At 39.0% G+C, this 27421-nt stretch overlaps 1 protein-coding gene and 1 non-coding gene across 3 annotated transcripts in view; one reads left to right on the top strand and one right to left on the bottom strand.

Moving 5' to 3' along the window:
* Positions 1-27421, top strand: part of stxbp1a (syntaxin binding protein 1a) — a 99916-nt gene that overhangs the window by 16467 nt on the left and 56028 nt on the right. For both annotated transcript variants that reach the window (XM_061980749.2, XM_061980750.2), the window contains exons 2-6: positions 14987-15036; positions 18016-18097; positions 21850-21926; positions 22775-22853; positions 24156-24259. In XM_061980749.2, the coding sequence (XP_061836733.1) occupies positions 14987-15036; positions 18016-18097; positions 21850-21926; positions 22775-22853; positions 24156-24259 (392 nt within the window). The remainder of the gene's footprint in view (positions 1-14986; positions 15037-18015; positions 18098-21849; positions 21927-22774; positions 22854-24155; positions 24260-27421) is intronic.
* trnad-guc (transfer RNA aspartic acid (anticodon GUC)) lies at positions 13974-14045 on the bottom strand. Its single transcript has one exon. It is a non-coding gene; the product is annotated as a tRNA-Asp (tRNA).

Below are 27421 nucleotides of genomic sequence, written 5' to 3' on the forward strand. Positions count from 1 at the left end.
ACAGATCAGCTTTCAGGAAAAGAGCGCGGATGAGGGTATGTCTACAGAATATATTAATTGATGAAAATTGGGCTGTCTGCACTCTCAAAGTGCATGTTGTTGCCAAATGTATTTCATATGCTGAAAACCTAGTTCATAGTTGTTAGTTTTCTTTAATGCCAAACAAACACATACCAATCGTTGGTTAGAAGGCGATCGCCGAATTCGTCCTCGCTTTCTCCCGTGTCGCTGGCTGTCGTGTCGTTTGTCGGTTTCGCTTGCATACGGTTCAAACCGATATGGCTCAATAGCTTCAGTTTCTTCTTCAATTTCGTTTTCGCTACCTGCCTCCACACTACAACCATCCGTTTCAATACATGCGTAATCTGTTGAATCGCTTAAGCCGCTGAAATCCGAGTCTGAATCCGAGCTAATGTCGCTATAGCTTGCTGTTCTATGCGCCATGTTTGTTTGAGTTGGCATCACTATGTGACGTCACAGGAAAATGGACGGGTGTATATAACGATGGTTAAAATCAGGCACTTTGAAGCTTTTTTTAGGGATATTGCGTGATGGGTAAAATTTTGAAAAAAACTTCGAAAAATAAAATAAGCCACTGGGAACTGATTTTTAATGGTTTTAACCCTTCTGAAATTGTGATAATGTTCCCATTTAAGACCCTCTCCTCCCCTCCGTCAGCCGGCGCTACGCGACCTAATACGCTTGCGCGGAAAATGTGCACGTCATAGTCACCTCCAGTGTTGCTTTGTGTGCAAGTTGTGACGACCGGGGCGCATGATGATGCGGGTGTTGTTCTCCCAGGAATGTAGACGGCTTCGGACACAGCGTGCAGGTAGGAAAATGATTTATTCAGTAAATAAATCAGACAGAACAAAGACAAACGTGCTCATAGCACTTAAGACAAAAAACAAAGGGGCTAGGGTGGGAGCTAGCAAGCAAAATAGCCTAGCGGGAAAACTAGCAGGTAAAGAGCAGGAAACAAACGTCGTCGACTGTTGCATCAAGCAAACTAGGAAGCCAGGCCGAGAGAGGCCAGGGCAAAGACTAAATAGCCCTCTGATTAGCGCCCGGGCAACAGGTGCGCATCCCGAACACTAACCAGAGGCAGGTGTAAGCAATCTGCCGTCATGGCAACTGAAACAAACAAAACTCAAAGTGCTGAAAACACACGTGACTCAAACTATGATCCGGGCAGCGGATCATAACACAAGTTCTTAAATTTAACTTATCTGAACAATTTCCAGTGTTGTGGCATTTCAATTAACTGGAATCCAGTGCGCTGTGGGGCCCTATTGGAGTGAATCACACCTCAGCCATCATAAATGAATCACATCTTTATTGGATACGTGAAAGTACACAATGTGACAAAGAACATTTTACAACAATCATTCTTGGGATCTAGATATATCTGGTCAGGACACTCCTCACTCTTTAGCCTTCACCTTCATTGTCCATTCGTTTTTGGTGTCTTTGTATACTCTGGACCTAGACCAGTGGTTCTTAACCTGGGTTTGATCGAAACCTAGGGGTTCGGTGAGTCGGCCTCAGGGGTTCGGCGGAGGTCAAGACACACCCGACTCTTCATGTAAATAAAAACTTCTCCGTATCTGCGTATTACGGATACAGCAACAGCAGAAGTCAGGCTGATTTGCAGGTGTGTAATTTGTAGTGAGTTTATGCACTGTGTTGGTTTTGTTGTTTGAACAAGTTGATGTTCATGCACGGTTCATTTTGTGCACCAGTAAAAAAACATGGTAACACTTTAGTATGGGGAATATATTCACCATTAATTAGTTGCTTATTAACATGCAAATTAGTAACATATTGGCTCTTAACTAGTCATTATTAAGTACTTATTAATGCCTTATTCGGCATGGCCTTAATATAAGCCTAACCCTCTAACCCTGGCCCTAACCCTCTAACCCTAACCAAATAACTCTAAATTAAGTCTTTGTTACTTAGAATATGTTCCCCATACTAAACTGTTACCAAAAACATATAACTTTGTTTTGAATTTGAAAAAATATATATATATATTTTTCACTAAAGAAGGGTTCGGTGAATGCGCATATGAAACTGGTGGGGTTCGGTACCTGCAACAAGGTTAAGAACCACTGACCTAGACGTTGAGTCCGTGACATACATGGCGGACAATAACTGACACAGTAGGCTTTGCCAGTCCAAAAGCATTTGCCGTTTTCCGTAGTCTTCCCTCGACGGCCAGGTAATACAAAGCACACGCTACCTTTTTTTTTATCACATCCACGGGAGCCCGCATTCTCGTTGACCCCCCTTCGACGAAATGGACAAAGTTTTTTGGTAAGTAGAATCACAGCTGACCTCGACATTCGAAAGTTTTCTTGTCATCTGAGAAGTGTTGTATCCCAAATAGCTGCAATCGCTTTCTCTTAAGGTATTCATGTGTGATTTCCACAAGCGTCTGTACAGACGGAAAGAGAAACACGGGCATGTCTGGATGACTCGCCTCCATATTTCCAGTGGTTAGCTCCGACTTACGAAACCGCTTTATTATGAATCTGGCTGTGGCGCGTTCTTTCTGACGTCACGTCCAGTGTGGGGCGCGGTCTTTCTGGCGTCACTTCCTCTCCGAACTCAGTTTGTAAACGATCAATGAGTCCATACAAAGCTAAGAGCTGGAGATTCAAGAAATATACAGCACACTTACCTGTGTAAAAATTTGTCCGAGGAGGGGAACCTTAAACAATAGTTTAGTGTGGCTGAAACGGGGCTTAGGCTAAATAATTATTCGTTTAAGGGGTTATCCGGCTTAGTGTAGATATAGCCTGAGACCAACGTTCCCTCTAATTTTTCATGTGTGTGAGCTAACGCAAAAACTCCCTGAGCATTCAGTGGAGCCCATGTGAGCAACATCAGACGTGCACACTGTGGCTACACCAGCAGCACACCTGTCCCAAACCTGACTAAATAACAAGTTAAATCTCCATCCATTCATCCATTTTCTACCGCTTGTCCCTTTCGGGGTCGCGGGGGTGCTGGAGCCTATCTCAGCTGCATTCGGGCGGAAGGCGGTGTACACCCTGGACAAGTACCCACCTCACCGCAGGGCCAACACAGATAGACAGACAACATTCTCTTATTATTATAATCAAATGACAGCAGTCATTTCCATGAGATGATTTTCTAATATAAGTGTTTAGGCCCACTTACAATGACAATAACAAAAATTATTGTTTTTCATAAACTGTGTACTTGTATTGTTTGTCTGGGTGTAGGTCCTGCTTTGGAAATAATTTGTACCCCTTTCAGACATTGCATTTAGTTCCCATTAAAACATTCACATGTTGCACAATGAGATGTAAGCAGGGGATCATGTGTACATTCCTGCAACTTCCTGTTTGTAAAAAGTATATTTTTATTAGTATTTATTTAATATACTAACAGCATTTCATGATTAATATTTATAAATTAAGATTCCTAATAAATTACACTAGAATAAGCACACATTTGATTGGTAAATCATAGTGTAACGACCTGGAATTACACTTTATGTGTGGTGTTGGAGTTGTCCGACTTTTTGTGTGGCTGTAAACGCATCACTGGCTAAGTGCCATATGTGCATGTGTTGGCGCAAGTGAGAAAGAGCGAGCGGCTGCTGTTGATATAACAAAGTTGATTTTGGTCTGGTTTGAAATGGCCAGTTTTGCTAGATATAATTTTTTTTACTAATGTTTTGGTGATGTGTTTATGGCCGACAATAAAGAGTTTTGCTCAGTAAAGTGATCGATGGAATTCATGTCCTCAAGGCGTCTCGACAGACGTTACAATATTTGAACAATGATGACGAAAACTGTTTTCTCTGTCGTGTCCGTGTCGTGTCGAAAATTGTTATGCGCTTATTTTTTTATTTGATTTTGTGCGTGGCATAGATTTGCCGTGCGCAGAGGACGCTTGAGCAGTGTGCAATTGCACAGGCGTGCACCTTAGAGGGAACATTGCCTGAGACAGCACATAATATGCGGAGATTGGTTGAATTTGCGTGAATTTCCGCAGTCGTAACATCCCAGCAGGCACAAGACATTGATACAACGTTGAATATACATGCATGCTCTTTAAAACGGACTGAAACAATGTTGCAAAATGATTAATGTCCAACGTTGGATCCACGTTGTTGGTTGGGAAATGACCAAATTTCAATGGTCAAATCAACGTCACAACCTGACATTGAATAAACGTTGTCAAAAAGTATGTTGTCTCAACGTTGTATTTGTGTTGTAGAATATTGGTTGGGAAATGACCAAATCAATGTCAGAACCCAACATTGATTAAACGTCGTCAATGTTGTTTTAACGTTATGTTTGAGTTGCTCGACGTCAGGACCTAATTCAACAAGTTCTCTACGTTGTTTTAATGTCTTGTGCCTGCTGGGATCATGAAAGTGTTCAAAGCACTTACCGTATTTTCCAGACTATAAGGCACACTTAAAATCCTTTTTTTTCTCTCAAAACTTGACAGTGTGCCTTATAACCTGGTGCGCCTAATGTACGGAATAATTCTGGTTTTCCTTACCGACCTTGAAGCTATTTTATTTGGTTCATGGTGAAATGATAAGTGTGACCAGGACATGACAAAATTCAAACATAAGAGATACGTGTTGACTGCAATATAATGGCAGTCACACATAAGAGATACGTGTAGACTGCAATATAATGGCAGTCACACACAAGAGATACGTGTAGACTGCAATATAATGGCAGTCACACATAAGAGCTACGTGTAGACTGTTATATAATGGAAGTCACACACAAGAGATATGTGTAGACTGCAATATGACTCAAGTAAACAACACTAACATTTTATATGTTCCATTGAAAATATAGAACATTACACACGGTGCTCAAAAAATTATCAAAATATTTTAGTACGACTTTGGTAAGCTATGAAGCCACACCACTTGATGGATTGTACTGTGCGTCAACATACGAGTTTTATAATGGTGTGTGTATAAGGTAAGACATTATCTGGCGTTTTTTTTTGCAACATTATGCAAAAGCAACTTTTGGTACCTTCTGGTACCTGCTGATCTGTATTTGGGATCTGTGGAAGTCCTGAAAAATTGCGCAGGTCCGCCTTTGTAGTCCGTGCCGACACCATAGCCGATAAGCTTCTTCTTTTTCTCTATCTTCTTGTTATGGGACATTCATCCTCCGCTGTTGTCATTTCTAATATAAAGTAGTGTAAATTTCTTACTTATATCTGCCATGAAAGCGCTAAAACATACCGGTGTAGTGAGTGTATATTATTCACCCAAGGAACTTTAGTTATTAGAGAGTTCCGGTCGGACGGTTTTTCACGGGACACCTTTCCGGCGGATGAGGAGACGCTGCTCCGTTATTGATTGAAGTAGTCTGAATGTCATTAAAACAGTTAGCTTCATCTTTTGACACTATTTCCACCCCCGTCCTTGCACGCTACACCGCTACAACAAAGATGACGGGGAGAAGACGCTGCCGAAGGTGAGCCACGTAAATAAGACAACCCACAAAACGGCGCATCCGGAAGCGACTGTCAGAAAGCCGCTTGAAGATGATCTGTAAAACATAATTTATGCATAATTTTGACCAAAGAACCACCATTACATGTTATGTAGACCACAAGGAAGTGTTTTCTACTTAGAAAAAAAAGACTCCTTTAATGCGCCCTATACTCCGGTGCGCCTTATATATGAAAAAAGATAGAAAATAGACCATTCATCGGCAGTGCGCCTTATAATCCGGTGTGCCCTATGGTCCGGAAAATACGGTATTCTGTTGTTTAGCTACAAGCTAGTTTCTTCTTGTCTCCTCCTGCTCTCTTGCTCGGTGTGTCGCATGTTTAGATATTTCACTAAAACATGTTTTATTTGCCGCCATGGAGGTGACAATTCGTAATTTAGGAGCGTCTCCGCACTGTGTTTGGACATCCCTTAGCCGCGCCAGCTCGCCACCTCTGTCAAGACGCTACATTGCAGTTGTCGCGGCCTGTTGCAGCTTCCATCCATCCATTTTCTACCGCGTGTCCCTTTTTGCTCTCAATTCTCACACAACTAGAATGTGTCATCAACAAGCATTATTATCACGATAAGGCGATAAAATTCAGATCTATACCAAAAACCAAATGTACAGTGTTTATTTTGTATATTGTTTATATTGGGCAACCTATAAAAGCTTTTTAAATGACTTCCATGAACCACAGCATCACACTGGTCTGGCTTTAGTGTCTGCTGCAGCGCCTGCAGCACCTGGGAATCATGCCTGCACACACACACACACACACACACACACACACACACACACACACACACACACACACACACACACACACACACACACACACACACACACACACACACACACACACACACAGTTGTGGTTACAGATCATAAAGAAGGGCGGACTGAAACAGAGCTAGTTGTACATGTACTGTATATATATATATATATATATATATATATATATATATATATATATATATATATATATATATATATATATATTTATATATTGTAGATATAATTAAATTTCTCTCGCTGAAGAAGAACGCTGCGTCAGAGCTGGCGTGCATCCTCCTCCTCTTTCTCCCTCGCTCTCACCATCCCCCCTTACACACACACACACTGTTTATAGCAGCAGACATATTTAACAGTCTACACCAGTGGGCACCCACCTTTTCGAGCCCAAGATCCTTGGTCTCAGCCAAAAACCAATACAAGATCTACCTCTGCGACAACTATGTTTATATATATATATATATATATATATATATATATATATATATATATATATATATATATATATATATATATATATATATATACATATATATATATATATATACACATATATATATATATATATATATATACACACATATATATATATATATATATATATATATATATATATATATATATATATATATATATATATATATATATATATATATATATATATGTGTGTATACAGTATGTATGTGTATATATATATATATACACACATACATACTGTATACACATTATATATATATATATAAACACTAATATTTGTGTATATATACACACTAATATATATATATATACACACACACACACAGTATATTAGGGCTGCAACAACTAATCGATTAAATCGATTATAAAAATAGTTTACGATTAATTTAGTCATCGATTCGTTGGATCTATGCTATGCGCATGCGCAGAGGCTACGTTTTGTTTTTTGTTTTTGTTTTTTTAACCTTTATTTATAAACTGCAACATTTTCAAACAGCTGAGAAACCCATCCATCCATCCATCTTCCTCCGCTTATCCGAGGTCGGGTCGCGGGGGCAGCAGCCTAAGCAGGGAAGCCCAGACTTCCCTCTCCCCAGCCACTTCGTCCAGCTCTTCCTGTGGGACCCCGAGGCGTTCCCAGGCCAGCCGGGAGACATAGTCTTCCCAACGTGTCCTGGGTCTTCCCCGCGGCCTCCTACCGGTCGAACGTGCCCTAAACACCTCCCTAGGGAGGCGTTCGGGTGGCATCCTGACCAGATGCCCGAACCACCTCATCTGGCTCCTCTCGATGTGGAGGAGCAGCGGCTTTACTTTGAGCTCCACCCGGATGGCAGAGCTTCTCACCCATTCTCTAAGGGAGAGCCCCGCCACCCGGCGGAGGAAACTCATTTCGGCCGCTTGTACTCGTGATCTTGTCCTTTCGGTCATGACCCAAAGCTCATGACCATAGGTGAGGATGGGAACGTAGATCGACCGGTAAATTGAGAGCTTTGCCTTCCGGCTCAGCTCCTTCTTCACCACAACGGATCGATACAGCGTCCGCATTACTGAAGACGCCGCACCGATCCACCTGTCGATCTCACGATCCACTCTTCCCTCACTCGTGAACAAGACTCCGAGGTACTTGAACTCCTCCACTTGGGGCAAGATCTCCTCCCCAACCCGGAGATGGCACTCCACCCTTTTCCGGGCGAGAACCATGGACTCGGACTTGGAGGTGCTGATTCTCATCCCAGTCGCTTCACACTCGGCTGCGAACCGATCCAGTGAGAGCTGAAGATCCTGGCCAGATGAAGCCATCAGGACCACATCATCTGCAAAAAGCAGAGACCTAATCCTGCAGCCACCAAACCAGATCCCCTCAACGCCTTGACTGCGCTTAGAAATTCTGTCCATAAAAGTTATGAACAGAATCGGTGACAAAGGGCAACCCTCACTGGAAACGTGTCCGACTTACTGCCGGCAATGCGGACCAAGCTCTGGCACTGATCATACAGGGAGCGGACTGCCACAATCAGACAGTCCGATACCCCATACTCTCTGAGCACTCCCCACAGGACTTCCCGAGGGACACGGTCAAATGCCTTCTCCAAGTCCACAAAACACATGTAGACTGGTTGGGCAAACTCCCATGCACCCTCAAGGACCCTGCCGAGAGTATAGAGCTGGTCCACAGTTCCACGACCAGGACGAAAACCACACTGTTCCTCCTGAATCCGAGGTTCGACTATCCGGCGTAGCCTCCTCTCCAGTACACCTGAATAGACCTTACCGGGAAGGCTGAGGAGTGTGATCCCACGATAGTTAGAGCACACCCTCTGGTTCCCCTTCTTAAAGAGAGGAACCACCACCCCGGTCTGCCAATCCAGAGGTACCGCCCCCTTTATTTATAAACTGCAACATTTTCAAACAGCTGAGAAACAATAATCAAAATAATAGGGGTGTAACGATACGTGTATTTTTATCGAACCGTTTCGGTACGGGGGTTTCGTTTCGGTGCGGAAGTGTGCCGAACAAGTTTCCACACGGACATATTAAGTAGCGTACTGCACGTTGTGTAAACATTACTCAAAATGCCGGACATTTGAGGCATTTAGGAAACCCCGCCCTGACAGCTCCGCAAAAGAGGACTTGTCCGGTGAAAAGAGGACGTATGGTCAGTCAATTCTAGCCCGGTCGTTGCTAGCATGCTAGCAAAAGAGGACTAGCAGCGATCGGTTTCACCGGACGTGAAACCGATCGCTGCTAGCCCTTAATCAAAGTAATAATCGACAGATTAATCGATTATCAAATTAATCGTTAGTTGCAGCCCTAATATATATATATATATATATATATATATATATATATATATATATATATATATATATATATATATATATATATATATATATATATATATATATGTATATATATATATATATATATATATATATATATATATATATGTATATATATATATATATATATATATATATATATATATATATATATATATATATATGTATATAGCAGAACACAGGCTATTTCATCCCTACAAGCCTGTTTCGCAGGTTTCTCTGCTCTTCAGGGGATTTGAGCAGAGACACCTGCGAAACAGGCTTGTAGGGATGAAATAGCCTCTGTGTTTTTTCCTGACCTAACTAGGGCTGCAACTAACGATTAATTTGATAATCGATTAATCTGTCCATTATTGCTTCGATTAATCGATTAATAATCGGATAAAAGAGACAAACTACATTTCTATCCTTTCCAGTATTTTATTGGAAAAAAAACAGCATACTGGCGCCATGTTCTTTCAACTTGCTAAATAAAACAAGGAAAATGTTACAAAAATGCACACTTTTGACACCCCTGCTATAGATAATAACAAATTAAATGTGATAAATCTATGGATAAAAAGCAGAGCCTGGCGACGCATGCGCATTTATCACAACTCTCTCTGTCTCTCCCCCTCCCTCACCAATGCTGCTGCATGCACAATTTGTTGTGTTTTTAACCCCTTCTTAACCTTGAACGTATATTGAAAATACACGCAACCCTAACTCAAAATGCCGGACATTTGAGGCATTTAAGAAACACCGCCCGACAGCCCCGCAAAAGAGGACATGTCCGGTGAAAAGAGGACGCATGGTCAGGACCTAGCCCGGTGAAACCGATCGCTGCTAGTCCTCTTTTGCTAACATGCTAGCAGCTAACGGGCTAGGATAGACTGACCATACGTCCTCTTTTCACCGGACATGTCCTCTTTTGCGGAGCTGTCAGGGCGGAGTTTCATAAATGCCTCAAATGTCCGGCATTTTGAGTATTGTTTACACAATGTGCAGTACACTACTTAAAGGCCTACTGAAACCCACTACTACCGACCACGCAGTCTGATAGTTTATATATCAAACATGAAATCTTAACATTGCAACACATGCCAATACGGCCGGGTTAGCTTACTAAAGTGCAATTTTAAATTTCGCGTGACATATCCTGCTGAAAACGTCTCGGTATGATGACGTCAGCGCGTGACAACGCGGATTGTAGAGGACATTTTGGGACAGCATGGTGGCCAGCTATTAAGTCGTCTGTTTTCATCGCAAAATTCCACAGTATTCTGTGTTGGTGAATCTTTTGAAATTTGTTCAATGAACAATGGAGTCAGCAAAAAAGAAAGCTGTAGGTGGGAAGCGGTGTATTGCGGCAGGTGTTGTGCCGGATAACGCACCCCCTCCGTAGAATGCACCTCCTGACTGCTGTGCCGGATAACACAGCCGGTGTTTCATTGTTTACATTCCCGGAAGATGACAGTCAAGCTTTACCATTGGCCTGTGGAGAACTGGGACAACAGAGACTCTTACCAGGAGGACTTTGAGTTGGACGCGCAGACGCGGTACCATGAGTACGCATGCAGCTGCGGCTTCCAAACATTTGATCGCTTGCCCGTACGTGCGTGCCACTATGTGCATGTCACGTACGTAACTTTGGGGACTTTGGGGAAATACAGTATATGTGCTGTATGAACTTTGGGGAGGTGAACGGTACTTTGGGCTGTGGGATTGAGTGTGTTGTGCAGGTGTTTGAGTTGTATTGGCGGGTTATATGGACGGGAGGGGGGAGGTGTTTGTTATGCGGGATTAATTTGTGGCATATTAAATATAAGCCTGGTTGTGTTGTGGCTAATAGAGTATATATATGTCTTGTGTTTATTTACTGTTTTAGTCATTCCCAGCTGAATATCAGGTCCCACCCGCCTCTCACAGCATCTTCCCTATCTGAATCGCTCCCACTGCCCTTTAGTCCTTCACTCTCACTTTCCTCATCCACAAATCTTTCATCCTGGCTCAAATTAATGGGGAAATCGTCGCTTTCTCGGTCCGAATCGCTCTCGCTGCTGGTGGCCATGATTGTAAACAATGTGCAGATGTGAGGAGCTCCACAACCTGTGACGTCACGCTACTCGTCTGCTACTTCCGGTACAGGCAAGGCTTTTTTATCAGCGACCAAAAGTTGCCAACTTTATCGTCGATACTCTCTACTAAATCCTTTCAGCAAAAATATGGCAATATCGCGAAATGATCAAGTATGACACATAGAATGGACCTGCTATCCCCGTTTAAATAAGAAAATTGCATTTCAGTAGGCCTTTAAAGTTGTTTATATCGCCACCCTCAGTGTAACTTGTATGGCTGTTGACCAAGTATGCCTTGCAGTCACTTATGTGTGCGTACAGAAGCCTCATACAACATGTAACTGGGCTGGCACGCTGTTAGAACAGACTGCAGAGAGCGTTAAAGGCAGTGCCATCACGGCACGCCCTCAATATTGTTGTCCGGGTGAAAGTCGGAGAATGATTGCCCCGGGAGATTTAAGGGAGAGGCACTGAAATGCGGAAGTCTCCCGGAAAAATCGGGAGGGTCGGCAAGTATGCAGCTGAGCCGCATCAGAGTGATCAAAGAGCCACATGCGCCTCCGGAGCCGCGGGTTGCCGACCCCTGCATTAGCTTGTTGTAGTGCAGGATAAAAGAGCAATAAGGTGCAGATATAAATAAATAGATTACTGTACAGATAAATATATTGCACTTTTTCATATGCATCCACGTTTATGGATGTATGTTATATTGTCTTTATATTCCAGCGAGTTAATCCGTCTTTAGGGGGGAATTGAGGTAATTATTTTGATGCGTTCATACCACATCAATCATGCACCTCTAATTTTGAGGGATTTTTCATCATTCACAGGGGGTGAATTACACCCAAAATAGTGATCTACCCTGTGAAAAATATTATTTATGTATCTTAATGTCTCTTAATGCCTTTTTGTGACATCACAATATTATTGTGGCACTTATGTGTTTATTCTAGAAGGTTTCAACCATGAGGATGTAGATCCTGCTAAACTGGACAGGAGAGAGATTGTGCGGCCTTTGTTGGTGTGTGTTTGGGCGTGTGTGTGTGTGTGGGTGTGTGTGTGAGAGAGGGAGAGACCCTATTTGGTTGACACAGCTGTTGCACTGTGTTTGATCAGGTTCCTTCCCTTATGTCAAACTGGTGTTTTTCTGTATTGTTCTTCAAGACACCACTTGTGACAAATAAATCTGCATTATTGTGTCCTAATAAATTATATTTGTCTTCAATTGTCATGAAATAACATACATGTATATCAATGTAGTGAATAGTGTAATAAAATACGAAATTATTTTCAGTTTGTAAACTCTGGAAACACCATAAAACAAGAGATTTGTAAGTATAATGACATGTTATTCTTACGGCTTTTATCTGAACAACTTTATCAGAAAAACGCTGAAATGCAAAGCTTGAGGAAACGAGTGACAGATTTAGGCTTTGTTTGTGGAAGCCGCTTATCCTGTGGCAATGAAGTCACTACTGTTTCCAATTCTTACCACCATTTTTTTTTAACATTCTAAAGGCACAGACCTCGGAAGAACTTGTCTGTATTACCGTATTTTTCAGACTATAAGTCGCAGTTTTTTTTCATAGTTTGGCCAGGGGTGCGACTTATACTCAGGAGCGACTTATGTGTGAAATTATGAACACATTACCGTAAAATATCAAATAATATTATTTAGCTCATTCACGTAAGAGACTAGACGTGTAAGATTTCATGGGATTTAGCGATTAGGAGTGACAGATTGTTTGGTAAACGTATAGCATGTTCTATATGTTATAGTTATTTGAATGACTCTTACCATAATATGTTACGTTAACATACCAGGCACGTTCTCAGTTGGTTATTTATGCGTCATATAACATACACTTATTCAGCCTGTTGTTCACTATTCTTTATTTATTTTAAATTGCCTTTCAAATGTCTATTCTTGGTGTTGGGTTTTATCAAATAAATTTCCCCCAAAAATGCGACTTATACTCCAGTGCGACTTATATATGTTTTTTTCTCCTTCTTTATTATGCAATTTCGGCCAGTGCGACTTATACTCCGGAGCGACTTATACTCCGAAAAATACGATATATATATATATATATATATATATATATATATATATATATATTTGAATTTCAGGTTCAGGTCAGTTTAGAAAGGCTTAGTGATAGAAATAATACTGCATCGTGCTACTAAAGTCACCACTGTAAGATCGATACTGTATGAGCAGATAATAGAACAGTATGTTTGTTTGTAATTCATGATTACTACTGTACTTTCAACCTCATTTTTTTATGTATTCTTATATTTGATTCAAGTAAGTAAGTAAGAGGGTACATTTTATTTATAAAGCGCTTTTCACAGATAAAATCACAAAGCGCTGTACAAAACATAGGTGAAGTAAAACAGCAATTCAATTTAAAACAACAGGGGCAACATCATAAAAAGGATACAAAGTGGATTAAAATGATAGTTAAAAGGTGCATTAACTAAAAGCTTTACTAAAAAGAGAATTTTTCAAATGTTTCTTAAAAGTTTCAACACAGTCAAGATGACGGAGGGACTGGTGCAAATTGTTCCAGAGTCTGGGAGCTATAGCCTGGAATGCCAGGTCTCCACGGGTTTTAAAACAAGTTTTTGGGATCTTTAGAATTTGATTGATTGATTGATTGAAACTTGTATTAGTAGATTGCACAGTACAGTACATATTACGTACAATTGACCACTAAATGGTAACACCCGAATAAGTTTTTCAACTTGTTTAAGTCGGGGTCCACGTAATCAATTCATGGTAAAAATCAGCTCCCCGTCAGGGAATCGAACCCTGGTCTTCCGCGTGACAGGCGGAGATACTGTCCGCTATACTAACGAGGAAAGAAGACCCTGACTTGAAGACCGGAGGCTGCGCTCTGAAGAGTAGGGGCAAGTCAGTGATGTACTTAGGGGGCCCCACCATGCAATGCACAGAATGTCAGGACTAAAATCTTAAACTCAATGCGGAATTTAACTGGAAGCCAATGAAGACTGGATAAAACGTGGGTGATGTGGGCTGTTCTGGGTGCACCGGTCAAAAGTCTGGCAGCCGCATTTTGTACAGTCTGAAGTCTCTTTAGCGTTGACTTGTTGAAGAGAGTGAAAAGAGAATTGCAATAGTCAATGCGAGACGAAATGTACGTGTGAATGATCATTTTGAGTTTCAATTTTGACAACAATTTTCTCAACCTTAGAAATATTTCTGAGATGATAAAAACAGTTTTTGGTCAGTTGATGACAGTGACCCTCCAAAGACGTGGACTGATCAAACACAACCCCAAGGTTTCTGAGGCTGCTTTTAACAGATGCATCCAGACCACCAAGAGAGTTCTGGATCAGGGGGATCTTTTTATCGGGAGCAATTATCGGAGTTTACGTTTTGTTTGAATTTATCTGGAGGAAATTTGAGGACAACCAGTTTTTAATACAGGATACGCACTCCAAGAACTCAGATACAAAGTGAAACTCTGAATCATTGAAGGAGCATAACAGTTGAATATCATCTGCATAGAAATGATAAGAAACATTTTTAAAACTACTGATCAACCTCCCAAGCGGCATCAGTTACAACAAAAATAAAACAGAACAGAACCCTGCGCCACACCACATGACAGGTTGGACACATTGGACATTACATCATTAAAAGTTCTTCCATTTATATAAGAGAAATGCACCAGTGTCAAGTGTGTTTATTTGACATTTTTAATGAGTATTACTGTCAATGGTTGGTAAATGCGGTTTCAATTCACATATTAATAATCTTTGATGTGTCTGTGTTGCAGAGATTATGAATGATGTCATCAAGAAGGTGAAGAAGAAGGGAGAATGGAAGGTATGATGACAAAACAATTCTTGCAATGTCATTGAAATTAAAACATTTCAAAAATACAGATCGTACTGTGAACAAAGGGTTCCGATCAGGGTTCTATGTTGCCGGTTTCGATCATCTGTGACTGAGATTGGCCGATACTGATCACTTGTATTAACTGTAAATTGTTTTATGTATTTATGGTGAGTCCTGTTAGCTGTGTAACAATATCAATGCAATATTCAAACTAGTTCCCTATTATTTTTTTATTACATACAATTGTTTGATCCAAACAAAGTCAATAGTACATAATAGCTAAACAAAATTAAAAACTACTATCTGCTCTTTTAGATACTTTGCAAATCCTCCTGTGTCCAGGGAATTATTCTCTAAATTTGTAAACAAAAACAACCAAAAAATGTAAAATATTGATCTAATCACTATAGTATCAAAAACTGATACTATCCTTGGTATTGACACTACCAATAGATGGATCACACATTGTTGTACTATCCTCTTTAGCTATTATTAATCTCCTTTTCTGTTAATAGCTCCATAATGTGTACCAACTGTGCTGGAACAGACTTTTGTTTGGTTTAGTTTGCTCACATTGTTTTACATTCACATTTGCACTACAGGCTCACAGTCTATTCTATTTTTATTTATTCTATTCTATTGATACTCTATTCATATTCCCTATGCTATTTATGAGCTACTCTACTTATATCCTATTCTATTTAATATATATATTATGTATATACTATCGTTCTTGTGGTACTCATTGGGCTTAATGTGGGATCTCAGGTACTAAATTTCATTCATGTGTAGGGATGATGTTTGATAAGAAATTATCGAGTTCGAGCCCATTATCGAATCCTCTTATCGAACCGATTCCTATCGATTCTCTTATCGATTCCAGATAGGTTGTTGTATATGGGAAAAAACACAATATTTGGTTCAACAAAAGCTCACTTTTATTTTATAAGAAAAAAATAAAATAAAATAAATAAATAATTATTGACTGTTACCCCCCCCTAAAAAAAAAATAAAAAAAATATTGACTGTTGTTACCCAAAGTATATTAAGTGGGATTTTTCAGAAAAACAAATATATACAGTAACACAAAAACAACCTGTCTCTGTGATCACTCTAGGTGTATAAATAATAATATAGAGTTAAATAAAATCAGTCCTTTGGGCACAAAACTGAAAATAATACAGTTCTCCAAAAAGTGCACTTCTGCTGCTATTGGAACATACTAACTACACACACTATGACACTAAGAACACCACAGTCATCAATCAACAATTCTTCTTCCCTTAAATAAGAGCGAAGCCTGGCAATAATTGCATATTACCTGATCTGCCCTCACTATACGTGTTGAGGTTATACAGCTTGGCAGACAGCTAACAAACAATCCAAGACGTCTAATAAAGTTCCAAAACTGATTAATCCATTTAGGCTCTTTATTGTTGTCGATCTTGCTTTGTCTTTTCCTATCTTTACTTTTGTCTTGCACTGGACTGTTATATATTTTTTTTAAACTGAAATACACACAATGACAAATGTATAAGCTATGTGATTCAATTAACATACTGAAATGTAATACACAATATGTAAATATTAGCTTCACACAAATATACAGTACTATCATCAAACAAATACTTCTGAGTGTTGAAACTATTTCAAAGGTGGAAATACAAATCATCCATTGAAACAGTGCACAAAAATCGTTTTTCAATAGACATCTTACATCAAATTGAAACACTTTCCACCTTAATATTGAGTTGTATAACCAAGTTAAACAGTTTACTTACAGACTTATCTTTTCCAAGGCTTGTAGGAGCTAACCCAACTTGTCTACTTCTCAATTGTCTCATGAACTGAACTGACTCGCCAACCCGGAAGTGCCCAAACTAATGACGCGTAGTATTTTCATATTGCCACAAGGTGTCAGTAAGAGTCTACAATCAAATGGGCATAACATTGCGTCTGACAGGGCATTTCCTGTGGGAAGGGATTTGTTCTCAGGGATTCGAATAAAGAACAAACTCTTTTTCTTTACTGTAGTGGTCTCGATACCGGTTCTCAAAAAGGGATTCGAGTCCGAGGACTCGGTTCTTTTCTTATCGAACAACCGGGAAAACCGGTTTCGAGCATCATCCCTACTCATGTGTCTAATTTGTGCTGATATGACAATAAAGTTCTTGAATCCGTTTTGTAATGTGCTTCCATCTACACTTTTTAAACTTTACGAAGCACTTATTTCTTGTGTCATAAAGCTGGCTTAACGATTAGCTTGCATTCTTGTCTGCTCTTGCTTGTTCTTACTCGGTGTGTAACATGTTTAGCCTTGTCCTCCAGTGATAATATTACTTGTAAGAAATGTAATTTATTTGCTGCAATGGAGGTGATGATAAATAACTTAGGGGAGCTGCTAGCCGCCTCTATCAAAATATATGAAGCCCTCTAACAACCAGAGGGCATCAGCTTTTTTGATTGTTATTGAACAGTATTAATCGGCATTGGCCAATCACATACTTTTCAATATTGATCGGGACACTCCTAGTAAACAAAATATGAGTGTGGATGAAAGGACAGACATTTAGCTGGTTGTCATAGGTTTGTGATTGATGTTGAGTTTCCTTTTTATATTTCTACTACAAGTGTGTATGCTGAGCGCACTGGAGAATTGCGTAATTAGACGATAAAAAGTTGGCAGCTATTGAAGGCTCCTTTATGGTCAAGATATAAGGTATGAGGTATTGCCTTGCATGCAATACCTCAATTTCCTGCATAGCAATAAAAATATATATTTTAAGGCTATTTACTTGTTGTAACACAACTCAATATTATTATTTTGAAGCTAATCTAAATGATATATAAATAAGTCTACCCTCAAATTTTCAAAAACTATTGTCTTAATTAAGGTAAAGGGCTATTAACCCCATCATCTATTCTTGACATAGCGATGTGGTTAGTTCAAGTGTCTCTGGTTTCCAGGCCCTGATTGTGGACCAGCTGAGTATGAGGATGCTGTCTTCTTGCTGCAAGATGACAGACATCATGACAGAGGGCATCACCAGTAAGTCTCACCTTTCTAAGTACAAACCCTGTTTCCATATGAGTTGGGAAATTGTGTTAGATGTAAATATAAACGGAATACAATGATTTGCAAATAATTTTCAACCCATATACAGTTGAATATGCTACAAAGACAACATATTTGATGTTCAAACTGATAAACTTTTTTTTTTTGCAAATAATCATTAACTTTAGAATTTGATGCCAGCAACACGTGACAAAGAAGTTGGGAAAGGTGGCAATAAATACTGATAAAGTTGAGGAATGCTCATCAAACACTTATTTGGAACATCCCACAGATGAACAGGCAAATTGGGAACAGGTGGGTGCCATGATTGGGTATAAAAGTAGATTCCATGAAATGCTCAGTCATTCACAAACAAGGATGGGGCGAGGGTCACCACTTTGTCAACAAATGTGTGAGCAAATTTTTGAACAGTTTAAGAAAAACCTTTCTCAACCAACTATTGCAAGGAATTTAGGGATTTCACCATCTCCGGTCCGTAATATCATCAAAGGGTTCAGAGAATCTGGAGAAATCACTGCACGTAAGCAGCTAAGCCCGTGACCTTTGATCCCTCAGGCTGTACTGCATCAACAAGCGACATCAGTGTGTAAAGGATATCACCACATGGGCTCAGGAACACTTCAGAAACCCACTGTCAGTAACTACAGTTGGTCGCTACATCTGTAAGTGCAAGTTAAAACTCTCCTATGCAAGGCGAAAACCGTTTATCAACAACACCCAGAAACGCTGGGCCTGAGCTCATCTAAGATAGACTGATACAAAGTGGAAAAGTGTTCTGTGGTCTGATGAGTCCACATTTCAAATTGTTTTTGGAAACTGTGGACGTCGTGTCGTCCGGACCAAAGAGGAAAAGAACCATCCGGATTGTTATAGGCGCAAAGTTGAAAAGCCAGCATCTGTGATGGTATGGGGGCGTATTAGTGCCCAAGACATCGGTAACTTACACATCTGTGAAGGCGCCATTAATGCTGAAAGGTACATACAGGTTTTGGAGCAACATATGTTGCCATCCAAGCAACGTTACCATGGACGCCCCTGCTTATTTCAGCAAGACAATGCCAAGCCACGTGTTACAACAGCATGGCTTCATAGTAAAAGAGTGCGGGTACTAGACTGGCTTGCCTGTAGTCCAGACCTGTCTCCCATTGAAAATGTGTGGTGCATTATGAAGCCTAAAATACCACAACGGAGACCCCCGGACTGTTGAACAACTTAAGCTGTACATCAAGCAAGAATGGGAAAGAATTCCACCTGAGAAGCTTAAAAAATGTGTCTCTTCAGTTCCCAAACGTTTACTGGGTGTTGTTAAAAGGAAAGGCCATGTAACACAGTGGTGAACATGCCTTTCCCAACTACTTTGGCACGTGTTGCAGCCATGAAATTCTAAGTTAATTATTATTTGCAAAAAAAAAAATCAAGTTTATGAGTTTGAACATCAAATATGTTGTCTTTGTAGTGCATTCAATTGAATATGGGTTGAAAAGGATTTGCAAATCATTGTATTCCGTTTATATTTACATCTAACACAATTTCCCAACTCATATGGAAACGGGATTTGTATGTTAAGCAGTGCTAAGAACAATGTGTTGCACAATAACATAATATAGTAACGTTAGTAACGCCGTTAAAACGTGAATGTAATAAATTACTTTTACATATGTCAGAACGCTGTTTCCGATACGTTTGATGTAAGCTGGCGCGCTACTTTTGAGGTTGTATGTCAACAAAACGGCATCAGAAGAACAGCAACTGCACTGAAGGAAGTATTTATTTACTAATGCAAGCAACAGCCACCACTTCAATCCAAATGAACTTGATATCATATAGGGCACAGGTGTCAAACTCAAGGTCCGGGGGCCAAAACTGGCCCACCACATTATTTTATGTGGTCCGCGAAAGCCTAGAAATAATATGCGTTAATAAAATGCTTAATCTTTTCTTACTAAATATATTTGTTCTTTCCATTTTGACATTAAAAATCATGTACTGCATGCAATTGCATATCGTTTAAAATTCAATATTATCAACATCTAAATATTATATTATGTATTTAAAAAAAAAAAGAAAAATATTTTTTGTTAAAATAAAGATAAATACTGTACTTAAATATCTGCTTGACTTATGATTTCAAAACAAATTATCAATGAAATTGTAGACTGTAAAATTGACAATACATTTTACGGTTAAATTCCACCGACTGAATTTTTTACCGTAAAATCAACTTTGGTACTGTTTTTTTTCCATATACAGTAAGACACTAAAACATTAAAATACAAACAAAAAAAACATTAAAACAACAAGATTTTACGGTAAAACCCCCCCGCTAAAAGCAGTGGTATTTTTTTCCCATTACATTACATTTATTCTATTTTTTTTAATGCTGTATATGCTTTCACTGTAAAAGTCTGGTGACTGAGCTGCCAGTTTTTAAAGTAAAACTTTAATTTTTTTTTTTGCAGCTTATGTAAAAAAAATATATTAATGTATTATATCAGTGGTTCTTAACCTTGTTGGAGGTACCGAACCCCACCAGTTTCATATGCGCATTCACCGAACCCTTCTTTAGTGAAAAATAAAATGTTTATTTTTTCAAATTCAAGACAAAGTTATATGTTTTTGGTAACACTTTAGTATGGGGAACATATTCTAAGTAACAAAGACTTAATTTAGAGTTATTTGGACACTAGGGGAACATATTCTAAGTAATAAAGACTTAATTTAGAGTTATTTGGTTAGGGTTAGGGTCAGGGGTTAAAGGGTTAGGGTTATAATAAGGCCATGCCGAATAAGGCATTAATAAGTACTTAATAATGACGAGTTAAGAGCCAATATGTTACTAATTTGCATGTTAATAAGCAACTAATTAATGGTGAATATGTTCCCCATACTAAAGTGTTACCATGTTTTTTTACTGGTGCATAAAATGAACTGTGCATGAACATCACCTTGTTCAAAGAACAAAACCAACACAGTGCAAAAACTCACAACAAATTACACACCTGCAAATCAGTCAGCTGTATCCGTAATACGCCGATAGGGAGAAGTTTGTATTTACATGATGAGTCGGGTGTGTCTTGACCTCCGCCGAACCCCTGAGGCCGACTCACCGAACCCTTAGGGTTCGATCGGACCCAGGTTAAGAACCACTGTATTATATATATACATGTATATTCATATATTAGTCATTGTTAAAAGCATCCCTCTGAGGTCAACCATAACTGCGATGTGGCCCTCAATGAAAATGAGTTTGACACCCCTGATACTGCATAGAAAACTTAACACAACATTTATGTAGACACACACACACACACACACAACTACTGCTACTATACAGGGAAACAACAATTGAACAACAATAATTAAGTTGCGCTAACAACATGCGGTGAACAGTGACATCACGTCACTTTGCAAGAGTCACTACCTTTCAAAGGCGCACACACACACACACACACACACACACACACACACACACACACACACACACACACACACACACACACACACACACACACTCTGCTCTCATGAAACATCTCTCAACTGCATGTGCCAGATATTTGAAGGTTTATAAAAAAGTGATGCATTATTAAAAAATAATTATGTTAAGTATTTATTTACTTTTTTGGAACGTGACGAGTTATATATTACTTATTTTATAAAAGCAATGTGTCTAACACTAGTGTTGAGTGTACTTACGCAATAAAATCTGCAATGTAATTTTCCTCTAGTTGTGGAAGACATCAACAAGCGACGAGAGCCTCTTCCCACCTTGGAGGCCATTTTCCTGATTACACCAACAGAGAAGGTTAGCATTCATGCGCTCCTCTTCCTTCTTCCTCTCATTAGAGCAAATGTCGGCAATGGCGTCAGCTGCTGCCTGTTCAAAAAGTCATTTTTTAGGTTAAAAATTTTAAACCATTATTCAATTATCAAATGTTTTTTTTTAATGATAATAATAATAGAAAATTCTGCTTTTTAAAATTTACAAAATTAGTATTTCTATAACTCCTTCCTGCTCCGCCAATGATAAGACTATAATGACAAATTATTTAGGGAGACACTGTGTGCCGTCAGAAAAGTGAGGGTTTGATTCTTAGTTGGAGCATTTCTTTATGTAGTGGTGTGTTTGTTGTCCATCCATCCATCCATTTTCTACCGCTTATTCCCTTTGGGGTCGCGGGGGGCGCTGGAGCTTATCTCAGCTACAATCGGGCGGAAGGCGGGGTACACCCTGGACAAGTCGCCACCTCATTGCAGGGCCAACACAGATAGACAGACAACATTCACACTCACATTCACACACTAGGGCCTGTGTGATAGTTTAAGTGTAGACTCCAAATTGTACATACCGTATTTTTCGGAGTATAAGTCGCACCTGCCGAAAATGCATAATAAAGAAGGAAAAAAACAGTTATAAGTCGCACTGGAGCCCGGCCAAACTATGAAAAAAACTGAGACTCATAGTCCGAAAAATTCGGTACATGTATGTGTGAACTGTAAATGGGTATGTCCAAGTCCAGGGTGTACCAGCTGGGATAGGCTCCAGCTGACGCTCAAAAATAATTAAAATGCATCTTTAAATAAGCAAGTGTGATTGTTATTGACATGCTTACGTGACGTGATGTGATTTCTTGTGCTTCTCGTCCTTTTCAGTCTGTCCACACCCTCATTGGAGACTTCAAAGACCCTCACTCAGCAAAATACAAAGCAGCCCATGTTTTCTTCACTGACTGTGAGTACTCTCAAGATCAGGGGTCCCCAAACTTTTTGACTCGTGGGCCGCATTGGGTTAAAAAATTTTGGCCAGGGGCCGGGCTGTGTATATATATATATATATATATATATATATATATATGTATATATATATATATATATATATATATACATATACACATTGTCTTTTTAATCCGTTTTGACATTTAACATTGTCACGTTATCGATGGGAAAATTAATTTTTAGACAATATGATTTGCCTGAGCGGCTAGGAGACACCGAGAGTAACAAGCGGTAGAAAATGGATTAGAAAGGAAAGATTAAAAAAATAATAATAATGATAATAATAATAATAATAATAATAATAATAATAATAATTTAACTTGGGACTTCCCGTGGGCCAGATTTTGGATACTGGGGGGCCGGATCCGGCCCGCGGGCCGTAGTTTGGGGACCCCTGCTCAAGATGGTTGCTTTTTTTTTGCGAGGAATATTGGAGTTTAGTCTTGGACGAAGAAGGAAGATTGGAATGACAATCACAATCAAATGTTAGTGAGTACATGTATATGGAGGGCCAAATATGACAAAACTAAATAAATAAATACCTCTATAAATAATTACTTAAATGTGTCATTAATTAATTATAATTGTAATTAAATACATACATGTGTATTTAAATGTGTCGTTGATTAATTAATTATAATTTGAATTAAATACATAAATGTGTATTTAAATGTGCCATTTTTTATTTAATGTAAAATTACATTTAATTATTTATCATATAATTAATTATTGATTTAATTATTTTATGATTTGAATTAAGTATTTCACAATTGAATTACACAATGACACATTTAGGAATGATTTATTTAATTTTATAGACGTCATACTTAATTAATTTTGTCCCATCAAGTGTAAGGATCTGCCCACTGATTTTGAAGGCTAAGTTTGACAGATAAAATAAAATAAATACAAAATAATTTTGTGAAGCGCTGACACACACATTAATGACATAATGAGATAAATCATTAAATAAATATTTAAATATGTATTTAAATGTGTAATTAATTAAATCAAAAAATAATTATATCAATAATTAATTAGACCATCAAATAATCATAATCATAAGGCAGACTGATTTTTTTATGTTTATCCTGCTCTTTGTTGCGCCAAGCTAGAACCTACACCCTGTACACAGTGTACATACATGTACAGTATACCGTACAAAGCAACCAGTCTGCTTTGTTAAGTGTATTTTTTTTTTTTACAAGTTATAAATGAATGTTTTCTTTAATGATGATTGTGTTTCTTGTCCTACCAGCCTGTCCTGATCCTCTGTTCAATGAGCTGGTAAAGAGCCGTGCTTCCAAAACCATCAAGACTCTAACGGAGATCAATATCGCTTTCTTGCCCTATGAGTCTCAGGTAAACATACTTACTGTGGAGGGTTGTAGTTTGGTCAGAGATTATTGCATACATACCAGGGGTGTAACGGTACACAAAAATTTCGGTTCGGTACATACCTCGGTATAGAGGTCACGGTTCGGTTCATTTTCGGTACAGTAAGAAAACAACAAAATATAAATGTTTTGGTTATTTATTTACCAAATTTGTAATCAATGGCTTTATCCTTTTAACATTGGGAACACTATAATAATTCTGCCCACGTTAATCAACATTAAACTGCCTCAAGTTGTTGCTCAGATTAAATAAAATGACAAAACTTTTCTTCTACATATAAAAAGTGCAACATTAAACAGTTTCAAGTCAGCTCATCATGCTTAATTTATTACAGCATTTGGGAAGCCTGTAGTTGATTTTTATTATGTAAATGTTATATTTTTATCAACATGTGATAGCAGGGACCCTGCCATTCAAAACTAGGCTGCTCCATTACTAATGATTAATGTAACTATAGCTGAAAAAATACTACAATAGCAATAGGAGAGACTATTCATCCCTGAACACAATGGAGTTCATGCAGGCTTAATGATGCAGTAACATTATTATATCAACTATCAGAGACAGAAACTCTTCATTTAACAAAATGTCCTTTTTTGCTGCTTCAACACGGCTCAATCAACACAGAAAAAGGTAAAGTGAAATAACAGACAGACAAGGCTTTGCTGTCCGTAACACACACTCACACACACACACACACCCACACACACAGCAAAATTAGCTAACGTTACGCTAAAAGCTAATTAGCCTTCACCTCAAGCCAGGACTGCGAGCGAGCTGAAGTTTATATTTCTAGAAGGTCAACGGGCTCATAGTGATGTTACTAGTAGTTGACTGGGAGGTGTTTATTATCATTTGGGGAGAGTCCGCAGCCTGATGATTACCTGCTAAACACCTACCTGCTCATAACCACGCTGGAGCACTGACTCCATGCGCTCTGAATACGCACTGCTGATTGGCTGTTACCGCTCTGAATACGCACTGCTGATTGGCTGTTACCGCTCTATGTATAACCAATCAGATGGTTGTGTCGGTGGGACAATGCTGGGTGCTGTGTAGAGTACTGACAGAAACAGGCAGAAGGAAGCATATTAACACTTAATATGTTCGCGTGGAAACTCGTTCGGTACACCTCCGAATAGTACCAAATACACGAACCGTTACACCCCTAATACATACACATTAAGTGTCGGGGTCAACCTTCATAACCTCTTAGCAGGTAAAATTCTACATAGATTATCTTTGTTTAAAAATAACAAGGTTTTTAATCTGAATGTACATTCAAATGTAAATGGTAAATGAGTTATACTTGTATCGCGCTTGCCTTTAAGGTACTCAAAGCGCTTTGACACTATTTCCACATTCACCCATTCACACACTGATGGCGGGAGCTACCATGCAATGCCCTAACCACGACCCATCAAGAGCAAGGGTGAAAGGTCTTGCTCAAGGACACAACGGATGTGACTAGGAGCTGGGGATCGAACCAGGATGTTATTTTAAATCCCTGTCTACATACTCAATAAATTATTAAAACAATATCTGATTGTAAAAACAATAAACCAGAGGGAAGTTATAAAGCTTGTAGTAGAAGTTGTACAGGCGAGTGACATTTTTGACACCCTAGCAACCGTAATTTTTTGGGGTAAATGGTAAATTGGTTGTACTTGTATAGTGCTTTTCTACCTTCAAGGTACCTTATTTTTCGGACTATAAGGCGCACTTAAAATCCTTTAATTTTCTCAAAAATCGACAGTGCGCCTTATATCTCGGTGCGCCTAATGTACGGCATAATTCTGGTTGTGCTTACCGACCTAGAAGCAATTTTTTTTTTTTTTTTTTTTTTGGGTACATGGTGTAATGATAAGTGTGACCAGTAGATGGTAGTCAAACATAAGAGATCTGTGTAAACTGCAAGATGACGCCAGTAAATAGCACCAAAACTTTAAACGATCCATTTGAGAAGACAGAACATTACACACGGCGCTCAAAAATCTGTCAAAATGTTTTTAGTACGACTTCGGTAAGCTATGAAGCCACACCGCTTGATGGATTGTCAGTGCATTAAGCATACGAGTATTATTATGGTGTGTGTGTATAAGGACCGCAAAATGGCACCTATCAGCAGACATATTATCTGGTGTTTTGTTTCGCAATATTATGCAAAACCAACTTTTCTTACCTTCTGGTACCTGCTGAGGTGTATTTGGGATCTGCATGAGTCCTGAAAATGTGGCCGTGTCCGCCTTTGTAGTCCGTGCCGACACCATAGTCATAATCTTCTTCTTTTTCTCTCCCTTCTTATGTGGCATTCATCTTCTGCTGTTGCCATTTCTAATATAAAGTAGCGTAAAGTTCTTACTTATATCTGTCAATAGACTAGCTATCAAAGCGCTAAAAACTGTAGTGGGTTTACATAATTCACCCATGGAACTTTAGTTATTAGAGAGTTCCGGTCGGACGTTTTTTCACGGGACACATTTCCGGCGTTGATATTGCACTAGTGAGCCACGGATGAGGAGATGCTGCTCCGTTATTGATTTAAGTCTGAATGTCATTAAAACAGTTAGTTCCATCTTTTGACACTTCTTCCACTCCCGTCCTTGCACGCTACACCGCTACAACAAAGATGACGGGGAGAAGACGCTGTGAGCCACGTAGATAAGACCGCCCACAAAACAGAAAGCTACTTGAAGATGGTCTGTAAAACATAATCTATGCAACATTTTGACCAAAGAACCACCATCACATGTTATGTAGACCACAAGATAATGTTTTAAATTTAGAAAAAAATCATAATATGACCCCTTTAATGCGCCTTATAATCTGGTGCGCCTTTTGTATGAAAATAGACCCGTTCATCGGCAGTGCGCCTTTAATCCGGTGCGCCCAATGGTCCGACTCCAAGTCTTGATCAAATAAATGACATGCACTCAAGAAAACATTTTAAAAATGTCCCTGTATTACATTTTAACAATACAATTGCATTTGTGTCCAAACATTCGGGTCTTTTTTAAGTTAGTTTATGCAAGCGATTAATCAACATTTTAAAGTGTGATTATTATGATTAATAAATTGTTATGTCAGCATTATTTATTTATTTATTTATTTATTTATTTATTCGTT

This window comes from Nerophis lumbriciformis, linkage group LG20 (assembly GCF_033978685.3).
Source record: "Nerophis lumbriciformis linkage group LG20, RoL_Nlum_v2.1, whole genome shotgun sequence".
NCBI classification, from domain to species: Eukaryota; Metazoa; Chordata; class Actinopteri; order Syngnathiformes; family Syngnathidae; genus Nerophis; species Nerophis lumbriciformis.